The 19,941-nt window shown below is 41.6% G+C and overlaps 1 protein-coding gene across 1 annotated transcript in view; it reads left to right on the top strand.

Moving 5' to 3' along the window:
* The first annotated feature begins 4,018 nt into the window (after positions 1 to 4,018).
* The window catches only part of LOC129868444 (calmodulin regulator protein PCP4-like), a 29,618-nt gene continuing 13,695 nt past the window's right edge, over positions 4,019 to 19,941 (top strand). The window contains exon 1 of the mRNA XM_055942430.1: positions 4,019 to 4,312. Within this exon, the coding sequence (XP_055798405.1) occupies positions 4,304 to 4,312 (9 nt within the window). The 5' untranslated portion in view covers positions 4,019 to 4,303. The remainder of the gene's footprint in view (positions 4,313 to 19,941) is intronic.

The following is a 19,941-nucleotide window of genomic DNA, read 5'->3' as shown; positions in this document are numbered from 1 at the left end:
ATGGAGTTTTTCAGCGGCAGTGTCCGGGAGACTAGTCAGGATCGAGGGAAAGAAGATCGGAGCAAAGTACAGAAAGATCGTTGATGAAAACCTGCTCCTGAGCACTCAGGACCTCAGATTGGGGCGACGGTTCACCTTCCAACAGGACAATGACCCTAAGCACACAGCCAAGACAAAGCAGGGGTGGCTTTGGGACAAATCTCAGAATTTCTTTGAGTGGCCCAACCAGAGCCCAGACTTGAACCAGATCTAACTTCTCTGGAGAGACCTGAAAATAGCTGTGCAGCGACGCTCTCCATCCAACCTGACAGAGCTTGAGAGGATCTGCAGAGAAGAATGGGAGGAACTCCCCAAATACAGGTATGCCAAGCTTGTAATGTCATTCCCAAGAAGACTCAAGGCTGTAATCTCTGCCAAAGGTGCTTCAACAATGTACTGAGTAAAGGGTCTGAATTCTTATGTAAATGTTATTTTTCTGGTATTGTTTTTTTTGTTGTAAAAATGTCTTAAAACCTGTTTTCCTTTGTCATTATAGGGTATTGTGTGTAGATTGATGAGGGAATAAAACTATTTAATCCATTTCAGAATAAGGCTGTAACGTAACAAAATGTGGAAAAAATCAAGGGGTCTGAATTCTTTCCGAATTCCCTGTATACTGTACATTGTCTATTCATCTTGCAGTGCCAATTATCATTGGATGACATTATCCCACTGGGCACACCACATCATTTCAACGTGGATAATTGGGTAATATTTGGGTAATATTTGGATAATTGGGTAATATTTGGTTGGGATGTTGATAAATGAGATTACAACCTATAGTATATTCACCTACTCAAAAAGAGAGCCAAAAGTGAATTGAATTTCCAAAGTGTTATCACTTTGCTTTCAACCTTTTAAAATCACAGCCATATTCCAATTTAAAAACAATGTCTGATTTTTGTTTAGTTGTCACCCAAATGTCTATGCCTGCGCTTTCAACCATTTAAAAGTACAGCAATGTTAAAATGGGAATACAAATTTTACATTTTAGCAATGGTGTAAAGTACTTAAATAACAGTTCTTTAAAGTACTACTTAAGTAGTTGTTTTATTTTTACTTCACTACATTCCTAAAGAAAATAAGGTACTTTTTACTCCATACATTTTCCCTGACACCCAAAAGTACTCTTTATATTTTGACAGGAAAATGGTCCAATTCACACACTTATCAAGAGAACATCCCTGGTCATCCCTACTGCCTCTGATCTGGTGAACTCACTAAACACAAATGCTTCGTTTGTAAATTATGTCTGAGTGTTGGAGTGTGCCCCTGGCTATCTGTCAATAAAAAATAAGAAAATTGTGCTGTCTGGTTTGCTTAATATAAGGAATTCACATTTTGTACTCACATTCTCACTACCTGGGAAAGTGACCAAATAACAATGGAAACTTAAAATGGTGTCCTGTTGGGACTTTTATTTAGACTTTCATCCCAACTCCAGTGGGTACAATGAAATTACATGGCTTTGGGTTTATACTTGTACTTTTATTTTTGATACTTAAGTACATTTTAGGAATTCCATTGACTTTTAATACCTAAGTATATTTAAAACCAAACACTTTTACTCAAGTATTATTTTACTGGGTGACTTTCACTTTTCTCTGAAGGTATCTTTACTTATACTCAAGTATGACAATTTAGTTATTTTTCCACCACTGCATGTTAGTCATTTAGCAGACTCGCTTGTCCAGAGTGACTTACAGTTAAGTAATGAGTGCATAAATGTTCATACTGGTCCCCCATGGGAATCAACCCACAACCCTGGTGTTGCACACACCATGCACTACCAACTGAGCCACACAGAAGTTGTGGCTTAGTACTACATTAAGAATAGACAAGTATCAACTCATCCCAGCTCAGCCATGCATTTGGTGTGGGCTAGTAGGTGAGGGCTAGTAGGTGAGGGCTAGTAGGTGTGGGCTAGTAGGTTTGGGCTAGTAGGTGTGGGCTAGTAGGTGAGGGCTAGTAGGTGAGGACTAGTAGGTGAGGGCTAGTAGGTGAGGGCTATTGGGTGAGGGCTAGTAGGTAAGGGCTAGTAGGTGTGGGCTAGTAGGTGAGGGCTAGTAGGTGAGGGCTAGTAGGTGAGGGCTAGTAGGTGTGGGCTAGTAGGTGAGGGCTAGTAGGTGAGGGCTAGTAGGTGTGGGCTAGTAGGTGAGGGCTAGTAGGTGAGGGCTAGTAGGTGTGGGCTAGTAGGTGAGGGCTAGTAGGTGAGGGCAGGTAGGTGAGGGCTAGTAGGTGTGGGCTAGTAGGTGTGGGCTAGTAGGTGAGGGCTAGTAGGTGTGGGCTAGTAGGTGTGGGCTAGTAAGTGAGGGCTAGTAGGTGAGGGCTAGTAGGTGTGGGCTAGTAGGTGAGGGCTAGTAGGTGTGGGCTAGTAGGTGTGGGCTAGTAGGTGAGGGCTAGTAGGTGAGGGCTAGTAGGTGAGGGCTAGTAGGTGAGGGCTAGTAGGTGTGGGCTAGTAGGTGTGGGCTAGTAGGTGAGGGCTAGTAGGTGTGGGCTAGTAGGTGAGGGCTAGTAGGTGTGGGCTAGTAGGTGAGGGCTAGTAGGTGAGGGCAGGTAGGTGAAGGGAAGGTCTTGATTGAATGGATTACTTTACATGCAGTTTTTTTAGGATTGTTGTCAGAAGTGTTCTCCCAGGTATGAACAGCAGGGGGCTGTTCTACTACAATAAATGTTTTATTTTACCTTTAACAAGGCAAGTCAGTTAAGAACAAAAGCTTAATTTCAATGAGGCCTAGGAACAGTGGGTTAACTACCTTTTCAGGGGCAGAACAACAGATTTGTACCTTGTCAGCTCAAGGATTTGAACTTGCAACCTTTCGGTTACTAGTCCAACGCTCTAACCACTAGGCTACCCTGCCACCCCAATTAATAATTTATCACTGCACTTCATCTAATAGCAAAACCAGATGACCTGTATTACAGTTCAACTTACATTAAAAGTACATGGTGCAAGTGATCAATGTAGTTTGAGATTCTGCACAGATTATTATAGCAATTGTGATCATATACATTAAAGAGTAGTACTAAATCAAATCAAACTTTAAATGCACTTTAAATAAAGTTTGATTTGATTTAGTCCTATTCTTTAAACATTTTTTTTCGGTTGAGATGGAGACGTGAATCCCACATTTCAAGTATTAAATTGTAGACAAGCTGGAATTAAAGCCAGACTAAGTCAGTGGTACTGATGGAACTATTCAAGCAGAAGATATCTCCTTCAAACATTGATAATTGGTTGTGTTGACAATCAAACACAATTCAATATCATATAATTCAATTTGAAATCAACCAGAGCTTTAAACCCTAGGTATTGTCTATTTTTAGTTTACTTGTGGTTTAAATTGAAACAATTGCTGATCATGACCTTGCAAATGCTATATCATCATCATTGATGATATATGAGTGATAAAGTATGATCACATTTCATTTGCTTTGGTAAACCTGCCCTTTGGAATGACTTCAATAGCAACAGTGAATCTATTTAATTTATAAGTGGAGATCACTCAACAATCATTCTCACAATATTACATTGGTTATGGTCAGTGACAAATATCATAGCTAAGCTGGGCTTCGTTATAACCATGGATGGGCGTCCAAATGGTCCCTGTAGATACACCAATTACCCTGTAGAAGGTCCTGCCCAGCCTACATTTTTTTTCTGATAGTGGATATAACATGGAAGATCTGACCTTGTTGTAAAGGTACAAATTCAGCATATTTTATACTAGGTTTGTTTATGTTGAAATGTGGTTACCACGGTGACAATCACGTGGTTGAAATGTCACACTCAAAATAACAGTTTACATTGATAACTTTTTTCAAATCCATTTTAGGCTATTTTCCACGTAGATTCCAAATGGCGTTGAAACAACGTTGATTCAACCAGTTTGTGCCCAGTGGGGAGCTGCTTTGCATTACATAAAGCACACGTTGGTGTGTAGTCTACACTGTGCTGTGGCAGAATAAGTGCTATTGGTTGGTTTAATATAACAATGAGCTGTGGCAATAACTTGATAAGGCTGCCTGCCTATATGTACGACTATAATTAATATTTGAGCTATTGAGTGGTGACTTGAGATAGGGATATACCGAAGACATTCCTATTGGTTTAATGGAAACGTGAGGAAATGAAAGGGTTACTCCACATACTATAAAACCTCCCCTCTATAACGGACCCAGGCATCGCGGACGGGAGGACTGCTTACGAGTGACAAGTGTACATCAAGTACTGGAATCATCGTAACTACAACACTTATAAATCATGAGTGAGGTAAGTGTACTTTATTTTTAAAAGCATTTCTTTTGAAGTATAATTGTCGCTCACATCATACGGTAGGCTAATAAGTGCATCCATGGATAGTCTGCTGCTGTAACACTGCTAATTCCAGCATTCAAGCGGAGCGCAATCAAATTGTTTTAAAGGAGCCCATTAAGCGTGAAATAAATTAAAATGTGTGTAGTTTCGCCGATGGCAACGATTTGCTACAATATAAGAAAGTATCACTGGCGTCCAGCAGGTCAACATTATTTATTAGGCTATCCAACTACCGGGCAATCAACCCCAAACGGTCATCTCTGTCTGACCCTCCATTCGTGATTGTTATCCTTCCTTAGATGTTTTTTTGTTGTAGAGATGGTTTGTACAATGATGTATGCTGCTGGTATGGACGGGAAGTAGACTATAGAGAGCATAGCTTTGGAAATGTAGCCTGCATGCTTATTTGTGTAGCCTAGACATGGGCTATTGTGCAACCCTTACCCGCTGAGTACAGACTTCATTTCAAGATCTAGTTTTGACTAATATTTGGTTGAGTTGTGAACTAACGTGAAATCAACAACAAAAAAGTCACCGTGTTATTGGATTTAGGTTAAAAGATGGGTGGGGAAAAAATAAGGAATTCCCATAAATTGATAAATTTCTTCAAATCCAAATAGTTTCCCAAGTTGATTCAACGTGATCACACTGACTTATTTGGTTGAAAATGACGGGGAAACAACGTTGATTCAACCAGGTTTTGCCCAGTGGGTAAAGTTATGTTAAAATAAACACAATTCCACATTGTTTTCTGGTGCGTTATGATTTTAACGTATTGCAACAAGGAATACGCTAGAAAAAACATAAATCATCTGTCTAACTTTACACTTAAAAGTGAAGACATTAATTTACGTGGTTACATATGGATACAGTTTTGTATGGCCTCTAATCTTCAGTTAAATCGGGCAGCAATCACAGGAGCAGTGGCGGTTCTAGCTTGTATGGCTCTCTGGGCAAACCCCACCCCTTCAGCGCCCCCGCCAACAAACAAAAAAAACACCATTCTGCACTAACTGTAATTTTTATTCAGACATTTGGAACAACACAAATAAATGATCATAACATTTAAAACTATATAAATATAAAAATGTATATAACAAATAATACTCAAATATCAAAAAGAAGTAACAAAGACAAATAGAAACAAATTTGTGTTGATTTGGCACTCAAGCATTACCCGTCCCCCAACACTGTCAACCAAGAGTCAAGACTAAACCAATTCACCTTGGTGGTGTGCAGACTGGTTTTATATTATTCTTAAATATTTCGCACAAACCAGAAAAAAATGCAGCAATATGTCTGTGAAACTATATATTCACAGTATTATGAATGAATTGGGGTTTATTTGGTAACGTTTCGTAGTGTGACTGATTTTACTAATTGCATTAGTACTGTACAAAGTTAGAGGTGCGCTATTTGATAGATTCCCCCACCCCCCCTACCCCGGGCTTCCAGTGGGGAGACCTGGGGTCAACCTACCCCCGCCCCCCTCCCCATCTCGTACTTCTGAGTGGGAGACCTTCCCAGACAGTAGCCTGCCTACCTCACAAACTAGAATCAGGGCGCCCACTCCGACAAGGTTAATTGACCCACAGTCCCACACGGTGAGATGATATCATTGACGTGACGTGCAAATGAGCGATAGAAAATTGATCGCGCAAATGTCACCATTCCAAAAAATGTTGTGTGGGCGCCCCGTGCCGCCCCCGGCAAGATGCTGCCCTGGGCGGCTGCCCATGTCGTCTATACCTAAATCCGCTACTGCACAGGAGAACAAACCAGTGCACAAAATACAAATATTATGGGAAATTGGAAACAAGTAGACTAATGGCGGTACATACATGTTTTATGCAGTCTTTATTTAACGGTTGTTGTCATACTGCAATGGCCTACTTGTTTTCATGTTTCAATTAAGTCGTCTGTGCATGTAGTCTTCTCATTTCACTATAAGAAGCAAATGTATTTTGCACATGATTTACGCAGAACTACTTCATCAATTAAAAGTAACTATAGTGAATACATTCCATTTTAGGCTTGAGTAATGATCTGGGCAGTATAGAGGGAGAAATGGAGAAAGAGAGAGAAAACAAGTGATAAGGAGAAAGATGTGTGTGTGAGAGAGAGTATAGCCTACATACAGGAATAGTCTACGTGTGTGAATCGTTTGATAAACAAGATTGTTGAGCCATGACATTTGTAAGTTAATGTTTATTCTAGCACAAACAGTTTATGTGTTAGCTGAAGCGGGGGTGATATTGACCTAGAGACACAAAGTCTGCCAATCAACTGAATATACCAGTCAATTCAGTTAAGCCATAATAGCCATGTTTATAATCATCATGTCTTAGCTGAAGGCAATGGGTTTCTGTGCTTATTACACTGCTAGAGAAAAACAGCACCAGCATCCCAGAATTCGCTATATGCAAACACTGCACTGAGTGTTGGCTGTCACTGAATAATTAAAGGCTGACCCACTGAAATAACACATTCTGTTCTGTCACTGCATGCATAGCGCAGGTGGGAATGGAAATAAATGAGGCCCCATATCGGAGACCTTATCACTGTCTCTTTCCCTCAAAACAATGGACCAATCAATTGAGCTGCAACAATTGAGCTGCATTCTTTTCTGGTCACTTGCCTGATGTATAGGCTAGTACAGTTGGCCTTTCTATCAAAGTCAATGGATTCCAGCAGCAGTTGCTGTTTGTTAGGCCGGTACAGGCAGAGAGAGAGACGGAGAGAGAGACAGAGACAGACAGACATACAGAGAGAGAGAGAGACAGAGAAGCAGAGAGATAGACAGACTGGGCTGGCTGTGGTAGTGACAGATGGGGCCAGTCCTCTTAGCTCTACAGCAGTGCCCCCTCCCTTCTTCACAGCTGCCCCCTCTCTCTCACAGCACCTCGCTCTGCCTGGATAGGTGGTCCAATGGAGAGGCATGGTCAGTGGCTGCCTCGGTGTATGGCTGAGGGAAACCTGCCCAGCCAACCCTACCCACTAAAACACATTGAATAGAAAACACATTACACACTATTTTGGATTGGCTGTGTAGTTAAGTGTTACCTGTATTTAGTTAGTGTAATATTTTCCAACATCAACCAAAATGTACTTGTGGTGACAGAGGTTTGAGGTCATACTGTATATCACAGCGCACACATCTGACAAATGATTTTCTCTGTTCATGGCTTATATAGGTTTCTACGGTACTGCATAAACAGGATATTATAAATAAGACAAATGTCCTGTGTGCTCTTGGGTACAAAGTGGTATCTTACAGCATACAGGACATTAATTATCTTCCCATCTCCATGATGCAGTTACAGTGCATTCAGAAAGTATTCACACCCCTTGACTTTTTCCACATTTTGTTGTGTTACATCCTGAACTTAAAATGAATAAAAACATATTTTTCACTGACCTACATACAATACCCTATAATGTTAAAGTGGAAATATGTTTTTAGAAATTTTTACAACTTAATCAAAAATAAAAAGCGGAAATGTTTATAAGTATTCAACCCCTTTCTTATGGAAAGCCTAAATAAATTCAGGACAAAAACAATAACAACTCACAAAATAAGTTGCATAAGTTTTGCTCAATAATAATTTTTAACATAATTTTTTGAATGACTACCTTATCTCTGTACCCCACACATACAATTATCTGTAAGGTCCCCCAGTCAAGCAGTGAATTTCAAACACAGATTTAACCACAAATACCAAGGAGGTTTTCCAATGCATCGCAAAGAAGGGAACCTATTGGTAGATAGGTAAACGTAAAAAAAGCAGACATTGAATATCCATTTCAGCACGGTGAAGTTATTAATTACGTTTTGGATTGTGTATCAATGCAGCTAGTCACTACAACGATACAGACTAATTTGCTGGAGAGGAAGGAAACCACTCAGGGATTTCACTATGTGGCTAATGGCGACTTTAAAACAGTTACAGAGTATGTGGTCTTGAAAAGAAGCTCAGTAATATCTTAAGTATATGCCAGTGTATTATTGGTAAACACATCTGTGTCAGGCCGCGGTGACAGCATTAGAACCAGGGCACATTAGAACCAGGGCACATATCTCCACATTTAGAAACAGCCACCGTCCCTCTGTCGGCAGGCTAGATTAGAATGCTCTCGTCAAACACGCAGATATTAAGCAGATTTGTTCAATACTTTTGTTGCTAGGCAGGATTATGTAACTGCTCGGGTGGATATTTGGATCTGTCTGTAGTGCGATGTATCTATCTCCTGCTATCACTTACAGATTGAGATAGGTCAGACACATTCAACAGCCATGACATCTGTCTTCTTGATGAGACACTTGGGTTCAATTGAATTTGTCCTCTTCACAATGGCTGCAACACAACACTGTTTGTTCTCTTGCCTTCAAGTTTATCTTGGGGAGGAAAATAAGCATTTTAGTACCTGAAGCGCGATGTTATGTCAGTATGAAACATGCTGTGATACAACACTGCCTCCACAGTGATGGTGCAGTGTGGTTAAGATGATGGGTAGATGATGCAGAAGGTTCTATCCCTGTTCTGTAGAGCCTTGAGGGACTCAACCAACAGACGCGTAACCCTAACGTGCTGTAAATTAACATAACCAATGTCTCTGAGTTAGTTGTCGATTGTGAACAGGCAGGCATATAGACAAAGTAGATGTAGAGACATGGGAATGGAAGGGAAGCAGATAGATATATAGACAGACAGCAGTACAGTCAGTGTCGCCTCCAGGCTTTAAAACAGGGTGCTGTCAGCCTTGTCTGATTAGCATTGAGAGCATGGTCCAGTGGTTTGTTGTTTTCCATGTGGATAGAGATGGAAACAGAAATGCCTGAGTTTCAAAACAGGGAACATATATGACATAGAAGAACATCATCAAAGTGTGAATAAACAATCACAACCATGTCCACATTGTGTGAATGTTGTGGTGATGAGCTGGAATGTCAGGTTAAGATGACAAGTACTGTAGTGTGCCATTCATGTTGATGTGTTTACAGTAAATGCAGAAAAATAAGGAAATGGTTCAAAAACCACCAATCATGCATGCTTTGCTCAACTAACAGTGGTGTATTGCTGTGACTTGATATCTTCACATTTTATTACATTGCTATAATATAGAAACTTAATCCATTCCATTACATCCTTTTTTGAAATTAGTGTTTTTAAAATCTTAACATATTGATGCTCTGTTTAAGTAAAAGCAATGCATCAGACGAAGAGTCCAATATGGTGTTGCCACCACTAACTTATGGGACTTCACGGTGGCTTTGGTGTCTACTTCATAGAGCCCTCTGTTTCACTCCAGCGTTTCTCTCTAGTATACATCAAATGGACAAGGAGAACTAGAGGGTTGCTATCAATTAGTGTAAAAAGGTCAGAGTGGTAGAAGGATGAGCAGTGTCTCTGTGTCCTTTTTACCCTCTGTATCTACTGATTAAAGTCAGCGAGAGTAAATTATATTCAGCTCAGAAGTGCCTGTTGGACAGATTTGGAGATGAACTCAGTCAGTGGAAGTCTGAGGAAATTAGCTAAAGTAACTTTTTGTTTTGTTTTAGCGTTTCTATTTTGAGTTGTTCTGCCTCGTCTCTGACCTGAACAAAGAATCTTTCACAGTTAATGTTAGTGGAAATGTCATATTAATTGGGGTAATCTCTTCTGAGTGACCAACTGAGAGTGCATAAATATATTTTTTTAAATCTTTGAATTGGCTTACAATCCTCTCAAAATCAAATAAAAGTTTATTGGTTGCGTACACATATTTGCAGGTGTTATAGCAGGTGCAGCAAAATTATTATGTTAGTTTTTCCAATAGTGCAGTAGAATGTCTAGCAAATGCAATACAAATATATAAATAATAAAAACAAAATGTTAAAAATCAAGAAATATCAGAACGAGTCCACAATCCAAAGTATATATGAAGTAGATATATTAGAGTGAGAAGTTTCATATTCCTGAACATAAATATGTGGTGTGTGTGTAGACAGTATACTGTATTCTTTGTAAAGAAAATGGTATGTACAGTAGAAGGTATATTTTATTTATTTAACTAGGCAAATCAGTTACGAACAAATTCTTATTTACAATGACGGCCTATCCCGGCCAAACCCTCCCCTGACCAATTGTGCACCGCCTTATGGGACTCCAGATCACGGCCAGTTGTGATACAGCCCAGGATCGAACCAGGGTCTGTAGTGATGCCTCTAGCACTGTGATGCAGTGCCTTAGACCGCTGTGCCATTCGGGAGCCCTCTGAGTTAGGATGGGCTATGTTGAGAATAAAGTATACAGTTGGGTCCAAAATTATTGACACCCTTGATAAAGATAAGCAATAATGACTGTATAAAATACATTATACAAATACTGAGCTACACTGAGTGTACAAAACATTAGGAAAACCTGCTCTTTCCATGACATAGACTGGCCAGGTGAATCCAGGTGAAAGCTATGATCCCTTATTGATGTCACTTGTTAAATCCACTTCAATCAGTGTAGATGAAGGGGAGGAGACAGGTTAAATAATGATTTATTAGGTATATGAAGTGACCAGTGTTCAATGTCTTTATATACATGGGGCTTTATTCTCAAGGTGCAGGGCAGAGTACCGGGCAGGTAGCTGGCTAATAATGGCTGTTCAACAGTCTGATGGCTTGGGACCCGTTTTTCAAAAGTTATCTACAGTTGAAGTCGGAAGTTTACATACACTTAGGTTGAAGTCATTAAAACACATTTTTCAACCACTCCACAAATTTCTTGTTAACAAACTATAGTTTTGCCAAGTCGGTTAGGACATCTACTTTGTGCATGACACAAGTCATTTTCCACTTATAATTCACTGTATCACAATTCCAGTGGGTCAGAAGTTTACATACACTAAGTTGACTGTGGCTTTAAACAGCTTGGAAAATTCCAGAAAATTATGTCATGGCTTCAGAAGCTTCTGATAGACCTCCACAAATCTGGTTCATCCTTGGGAACAATTTCCAAACGCCTGAAGGTACCACGTTCATCTGTACAAACAATAGTACGCAAGTATAAACACCATGGGACCACGCAGCCGTCATACCGCTCAGGAAGGAGACGCGTTCTGTCTCCTAGAGATGAACGTACTTTGGTGCAAGAAGTGTAAATCAATCCCAGAACAACAGCAACGGACCTCGTGAAGATGCTGGAGGAAACAGGTACAAAAGTATCTATATCAACAGTAAAACAAGTCCTATATCGACATAACCTGAAAGGCTGCTCAGCAAGGAAGAAGCCACTGCTCCTAAACTGCCATAAAAAAAGCCAGACTACGGTTTGCAACTGCACATGGGGACAAAGATGGTACTTTTTGGAGATATGTCCTCTGGTCTGATGAAACAAAAATAGAACTGTTTGGCCGTGATGACCATTGTCATGTTTGGACGAAAAAGGGGTAGGCTTGCAAGCCAAAGAACACCATCCCAACCGTGAGGCACGGGGGTGGCCCGCATCATGTTGTGGGGGTGCTTTGCCTCAGGAGGGACTGGTGCACTTCACAAAATAGATGGCATCATGAGAAATGAAAATTATGTGGATATATTTAAGCAACATCTCAAGACATCAGTCAGGAAGGTAAAGCTTGGTCGCAAATGGGTCTTCCAAATGGACAATGACCCCAAGCATACTTCCAAAGTTGTGGCAAAATGGCTTAAGGACAACAAAGTCAAAGTATTGGAGTGGCCATCACAAAGCCCTGACCTCAATCCTATAGAAAATCAAATCAAATTTATTTATATAGCCCTTTTTACATCAGCTGATATCTCAAAGTGCTGTACAGAAACCCAGCCTAAAACCCCAAACAGCAAGCAATGCAGGTGTAGAGGCACGGTGGCTAGGAAAAACTCCCTAGAAAGGCTAAAACCTAGGAAGAAACCTAGAGAGGAACCAGGCTATGAGGGGTGGCCAGTCCTCTTCTGGCTGTGCCGGGTGGAGATTATAACAGAACATGGCCAAGATGTTCATAAATGACCAGCATGGTCAAATAATAATAATCACAGTAGTTGTCGAGGGTGCAGCAGGTCAGCACCTCAGGAGTAAATGTCAGTTGGCTTTTCATAGCCGATCATTGAGAGTATCTCTACCACTCCTGCTGTCTCTAGAGAGTTGAAAACAGCAGGTCTGGGAGAAGGTAGCACGTCCGGTGAACAGGTCAGGGTTCCATAGCCGCAGGCAGAAGACTTGATACCGGAGCAGCAGCACGGCCAGGTGGACTGGGGACAACAAGGAGTCATCATGCCAGGTTGTCCTGAGGCATGGTCCTAGGGCTCGGGTCCTCCGGCAGAGCGAGAAAGAGAGAATTAGAGAGAGCAAACTTAAATTCACACAGGACACCGGATAAGACAGAAGAAATACTCCAGATATAACAGACTGACCCTAGCCCCCCGACACATAAACTACTGTAGCATAAATACTGTGTGAAAAAATGTGGGGGCAGAACTGAAAAAGCATGTGCGAGCAAGGAGGCCGACAAACCTGACTCAGTTACACCAGTTCTGTCAGGAGGAATGTGCCAAAATTCACCCAATTTATTGTGGGAAGCTGGTGGAAGGCTATCTGAATCGTTTGACCCAAGTTAAACAATTTAAAGGTAATGCTACCAAATACTAATTGAGTGTATGTAATCTTCTGAGGGTGATGAAAGAAATAAAAGCTGAAATAAATAATTCTCTCTCCTATTATTCTGACATTTCACATTCTTAAAATGAACTGGTGATCCTAAGACAGGGAATTTTTACTAGGATTAAATGTCAGGAATTGTGAAAAACTGAGTTTAAATGTTTTTGGCTAAGGTGTATGTAAACCTCCAACTTCAACTGTGTCTGGATTTCGCTTATTGGATAGGATTAAATGCATAGAAATAAAATGAGTAGAACGGGAGTGATTTGTCTGTACTATTCATTCTATTTCTATGCATTTTTTCCTAACCGATAGGCGAAATTTAAAAAACTGGGTCCTGGTGATAGAAGCTGTTTCTCACTCTCTCGGTCCCGGTTCTGATGCACCTGTACCGTCCTTGTCTGTTAGATGGTAACAACCGTGGCTCGTGTGGCTGAGGGCCTTAATGATCTTCTTGGCCTTCCTTTGACAACGGGTGCTGTACATGTCCTGGAGGGCAAGCAGCGTGCCCCCGGTGATGCGTTGGGCAGACCGCACCACCCTCTGGAGAGCCATGGAGTTGCCTGACAGAATGCTCTCAATGGTGCATCTGTAGAAGTTTGTGAGGGTTATGCCAAATTTCTTCAGCCGCCTGAGGTTGAAGAAGCGCTTTTGTGCCTTCTTCACCATAGTGTCCGTGTTTTGGGACTATTTCAGGTCCTCAGTGATGGAATACTCCACGGTGTATGAAACATGATGTCCGCTTGCATTTTTAGCAACATTACACTGGTGATACATGGCCCTGGTTAAGAATGACCCTAATCGTCCATCACAATGAGCAGAGATTACGCAAAAATAATACGTAATCCAGCTAAATTGTCTGATGCCTGTATGCTGTGTACTCCCTATAACCTGGTCCACAACATAGGGCTAGATGTTTAGGTATAACAAAGCCTAAACATCTAATACCCCATTGTTTTTATGATGCTTTCGTAACACAGTCCGTGTGATGCCGAAGGATTTCACTTACTGTACAATAACCATTTAGCTACATATTGCCCTCGAGCAAGGACTGAGAGACAGGATTTACTGTATGGACTTACTGTTCATGTTGATTACTCATCCTCATAGAATGACAGTGTAGACAACATCCTTCATGTGTTCTGGGCCTGTATTCATTAAGCGTCTCGGAGTGTGGATGCAGGATCAGGTCCCCCCTGTCCATTCATTATAATTTAAAAGGCAAAACTGATCCTAAAACAGCACTCCTACTCTGAGATGCTTTGTGAATACAGGCCCTGAAGTCGAGCAGAAATGTGCTGCTTAAGGATGCAGTGAAGTTAGTTGGATGTGTTGAGAGCCCTGGAGTCTGGCTAATGCGTGTTAATGTTTTATGAGGAAACCATTGTGTTGTATCATTAGTTTTGCTCAGATTATTCCAGCAGGGAGAAACTGTTACTTATTGCCAGCCTGTCTGATAATGAATACTGTAGTTAGAACACCACATAGACGTCATTGAGGGAATGATGGTTCTGTTACCATGTCATGGAGGGGCATCAAAGGCAGATTGGATGTCAATGGAAGTACCTGACTAAATGCATGGAATGTTAATGATCTTTATACAAAGACAGTAATACAAGAGATTACCTTTTCAGCAAGTATGGACGGAAAGACAAATATAAAGAACTGACATTATAGTTTGACAGTATCTTGAAGTATAATGCACAATTACCACAGTCTGAAGCCTTGTTATTGTCATTGGAATCTTCCATCAGTGTGTAGACTGAATGAACAGAGGCAAAACTCTGCTCACATAATCAAATCAAATTTTATTGGTCACATACATATATTTAGCAGATGTTATTGCGGGTGTAGCGAAATGCTTGTGTTCCTAGCTCCCACAGTGCAGTAGTATCTAAACATTTTTTTGTCCAGTGTAGTTCTTTGAGGGCCGTCATGGTATCGGCTTGAGGGGGAATATACACAGCTGTGACTATAACCGAAGAGAATTCTCTTGGGAGGTAATACGGTTGGCGTTTGAGGTATTTTAGGTCTGGTGAACAAAAGGACTTCAGTTTATGTATGCTTTCACAATCACACCATGAGTAGTTAATCATGAAACATACACCCCCACCTTTCTTATTCCCGGAGAGTTCTTTATTCCTGTCTGCGCGATGTACTGAGAACCCAGATTGCTGTATGGATGGGGACAGTATATCCCAAGAGCCATGTTTATGTGAAACAGAATATGTTACAATCCCAGATGTTTCTCTGGAAGGAGATCCTCGCCCTGAGCTTGTCTACTTTATTATCCAGATACTGTACATTAGCGAGTAATATACTCGTAAGCGGTGGATGGTGTGCACGCCTCCTGAGTCAGACTAGAAGTCCACTCCGAATACCACTTCTCCGCCGGCAGTGTTTTGGGGCAGCCTCTGGAATAAGTTTGATTGCCCTGGGGGGTACGAACAAAGGATCCAATTCGGGAAAGTTGTATTCCTGGTCGTAATGCTGGTGAGTTACCCATGCTGTCACGTTCCTGACCTGTTTTCCTTTGTTATGTATTTGTTTTAGTTGGTCAGGGCGTGAGTTGGGTGGGTTGGTCTAGGTTTGATTTTCTATGTTGGGATTTTGTGTTCGGCCTGGTATGATTCTCAATCAGAGACAGCTGTGAATCGTTGTCCCTGATTGAGAGTCATACTAAGGCAGCCAGGGTTTCACTTGTGTTTTGTGGGTGTTTGTTCCTGTGTCAGTGTTTGGGCCACACAGGACTGTTTCAGGTTAGTCACGGTTGTTGGTTGTTGTATTTTGTAGTGTTTGTTGTTTTCCCATTAAAACATGAATACTTACCAATCCGCATCTTGGTCCGATCCATGCTCCTCCTCGTCTGAGGAGGAGAACGACTACGACAGCCGTTACACATGCTCTGATATCCAAAAGTAATTTATTTCTGTATGTAATAACACAAAAAAATGTCTGGGCTAATAATGTAAGAAATAACACACACAAAAAAAGAAATACTGCAAAGTTGCTTAGGAGCTGCCATATCTGTCGCCGCCATGTCTAAAGTGAAGAATCTCCTCAGTTGACTTCTACAGTTGACTTCTACACTGATGTTAACAAACAGTTAAATGCAATGCCGGAGAACTAAAGTTAGCTAGCAAAAACAACTAAATAATAAAACACTGTCACGAAGATGAGGCCATCTCAGAACGGTCTTTCTTCACGGTCACTCCTACCACCAAGGTCATCCCCTAACTTTCCTTCTCTCAGGGGCATCACTGACCTAGGCTGTTTTTATTAATGACGATGTCAGGTTCAGCTTCTGGATGGACAAGTCAAACCAAGTTGAACGCCCTAACTGTGCAATCCAACACCAGAGCCTTGACGCATGAGAGGATGACATTTTCCTTTACCCTATCCCATTCCAACATGGACTTCCTCTATCCTCTAAACTTGGCGGATGTGTGTCTGCTGAGTGAGCAGGTATTGTAGCACTACTCGTCAAGTTAGATGGATACTTGACAGGATTCCAGAGACTAGTAGGCTATGTAATACTTTCTGGATGCACATGTAAGGAATGTTAGCACTGCTCCATCCAACTTTGCCAAGCCTGAACCATTAAAGGTAGATATCGTGCTGTAAACAGGTGGATATGGTGCTGCAAGTCAGAGTTATCTAATGTGTTGGCAGCTGAGCTGAGTACAACCTTGGCTCCCTTTCCTCCCATAGAGCTTGATATAGTGACAATAAAGTCCATCTCAGCTCAAAGTTGTTACTTGAAAGCATAAATTCAAAGGACACTTTCTTCTTGTGTCTCGTCTAGAACGTTAATGTATGCTAATTGCTTTCGACACCTGGTAATGTAGTGAGGGAGGAGTTCTTCATAGGTTAATTTGAGGGTTCCATTGGTCACTGGTTAAAATGGTTCATTTGAATAACTACGTTTCCCCTGATCAGTTGGTTTATAGCTTGTTTTCATTTACCAAGCAACAATTCAAATCACAATGGGGCCAATAGAAAACATGTAGGTAAACACATACAGTGCATTCGGAAAGTATTCAGACCCCTTCCCTTTTTCCACATTTTGATACGTTACAGCCTCAATCTAAAATGGAGTAAATCCTTTTTTCTATCATCAATCTACACACAATATCCCATAATGACAAAGCAAAATCAAGGTTTTAGAAATTTTTGGAAATGTATTAAAAATCAAAAATGGATATGATTTACATAAGTATACAGACCCTTTGCTATGAGACTTGAAATTGAGCACAGGTGCATCCTCTTTCCATTGATCATCCTTGAGATGTTTCTACAACTTGATTGGAGTCCATCTGTGGTAAATTAAATTAATTGAACATGATTTGGAAAGGCACACACCTATATACGGTCCCAAAGTTGACAGCGCATGTCAGAGCAAAAACCAAGTCATGAGGTCAAAGGAATAGTCTTTAGAGCTCTGAGACAGGATTGTGTCAAGGCACAGATTTGGGGAAGGGTACCAAAACATTTCTGCAGCATTGAAGGTTCTCAAGAAAACAGTGGAAGTTTGGAACCACCAAGACTCGGCCAAACTGAGAAATCAGGGGAGAAGGGCCTTGGTCAGGGAGGTGACCAAGAACATGATGGACTCTGACAGAGCTCCAGAGTTCCTCTGTGGAGATGAGAGAACTTTCCAGAAGGACAACCATCTCTGCAGCACTCCACCAATCAGGCCTTTATGGTAGAGTGGCCAGTAAAAGGCACATGACAGCCCTCTTGGATTTTGCCAAAAAGCACCTAAAGGACTCTCAGACCATGAGAAACAAGATTCTCTGGTCTGATGAAACCAAGATTGAACTCTTTGGCCTGAATGACAAGCGTCACATCTGGAGGAAACCTGGCACCATCCCTATGGTGAAGCATGGTGGTGGCAGCATCATGCTGTGGGGATGTTTTTCAATGACAGGGACTGGGAGACTAGTCAGGATCGAGGGAAAGATGAATGGCGCAAAGTACAGAGAGATCCTTGATGAAAACCTGCTCCAGAGCGCTCAGGACCTCAGACTGGGGTGGAGGTTCACGTTCCAACAGGACAACGACCCTAAGCCAGAGCCCAGACTTGAACTGATAGAACACCTCTGGAAAGACCTGAAAATTGCTGTGCAGCGTCGTTCCACATGCAACCTGACAGAGCTTGAGAGGATCTGCAGAGAAGAATGGGAGAAACTCCCCAAATACTGGTGTGCCAAGCTTATAGCATCATACCCAAGAAGATTCAAGGCTGTAATCGCTGCTAAAGGTGCTTCAACAAAGTACTGAGTAAAGAATCTGAATGCTTATGTAAATGTGATATTGAAGTTTTTTTATTTGTAATAAATGTACCAAAAAAATATTATATCTGTTTTTGCTTTGTCATTATTGGGTATTGTATGTAGATTGATTGAGGGGTAAAAATTATTTAATCCATTTTAGAATAAGGCTGTAACGTAACAAAATGTGGAAAAAGGGAAGGGGTCTGAATACTTTCCGAATGCACTGTAGATAAGCTTATGTGAGCACACAACACTTAGGTGGATACAATTTCAGTGTCCATGTATAGTACCAAATCACAATGGGGGCTAGACAGCAGAAAACCCACTAAGCTTGAGTGAACGTGTTTGGCTACACAACTGAACTATAGCTGTTATGGTCCAGTGTCTGAGTCACCCTGTGACCCTGTCTCAGCAGCCGGCTCCATCCTTCCAGCACCATGCTTCCCTTCTGCTCCCACCTCTCTCTTTGAGCTCCTGAGTCCCTTCCCCTGCACTCCCCACCACGCTGGGGTTGCTGAGGCGTTGTTTACGTGTTGGTTGGGGCTGAGTTGCCGACATTGTCGTCTGTGGCCTAGTTCGCCTAGCGTCTCCTCCTCTCCTCCTTGTTGAATAGTTAATAGACACTCAGTGCAGTGTGGAGCCCCTCTGGAGAGACCAAGCTCACAGAAACACCCAAAATAGCCCTAGAAACGGCCACGAGGATATATTATTTATTTATTTGGCTAATTCAACCCCCCTAATACTACCACGGCATCCTTTGATCACATCACTGTGGGATGTGAGAGCGTGCTTTATATAAATTATATTAATGATTGAACATACAGTACATGTCTTTATCATCGAAGAGTAAGTGATGATCTGATCTATGTTTAGACTATAGCAGAGATCTGACTCAGTTTAATCATGAGAGATGAGATTAATACATTAGCTAAAGATGCAGTCCGGGATCTTAAGGCAGCCTCACCAAAAGTTTTGGTTCTGACATTTAGAACGACTTAAAGATCAGTGCTGGAAGATCTGAGGGACCGACTGGGCACATACCTTAAAAGCATATCAGACATGTATTCGGGTACCAGGCCATGTAGTGTTATAAAAATCAACAAAGCAATTTTAAAATAAACTCTAAAAGTAAAATGCAATGAGTAAACGACACAGGTTGGCGTGACTTTGGGTGGCAATGCCAGGCAGGCATACAGGCTGAAGAGTCAGGCTAAAGGGCTGTGGAGTGCTGAGTGCAGACATCTGGGTGGCACCAGGTTAAACGCACTGCGCTGTTGTGTGTGCCAAGCTCTACATGGGGATATAGAACCAGACTGGGCTGGGCATGCCCAGGGGGATTACTGACACACCAGATCCACAGCTCTTTATGCTGTGTTATCTTCCAGCTGTGAGAGCTGTGTGCTTACAGCCTATGACTCAACCATGTAAGGAAAAACAATCCTTATGTGCTGAAAACATCATTACTACTATCACCATCATCACCGTCGTCCCATTAGTTAATCTCCCTCTCCAGCTCCAACATATGGGACTGGGAGCAGGCTAACATCTTGTCTTCTCTGGGGGGAGCGTGACGTGACAAGCAGCGCCTTAGCGCCTCAGGAATTGACTGAACTGAATGAATGCCATGGACTCATTATCTTTTCACTTCCTGCAGTTACTGTGCCCA

The sequence above is a fragment of the Salvelinus fontinalis genome, chromosome 13, assembly GCF_029448725.1.
Source record: "Salvelinus fontinalis isolate EN_2023a chromosome 13, ASM2944872v1, whole genome shotgun sequence".
Classification (NCBI taxonomy): Eukaryota; Metazoa; Chordata; class Actinopteri; order Salmoniformes; family Salmonidae; genus Salvelinus; species Salvelinus fontinalis.
This window is presented reverse-complemented; position numbering and strand designations above follow the sequence as displayed.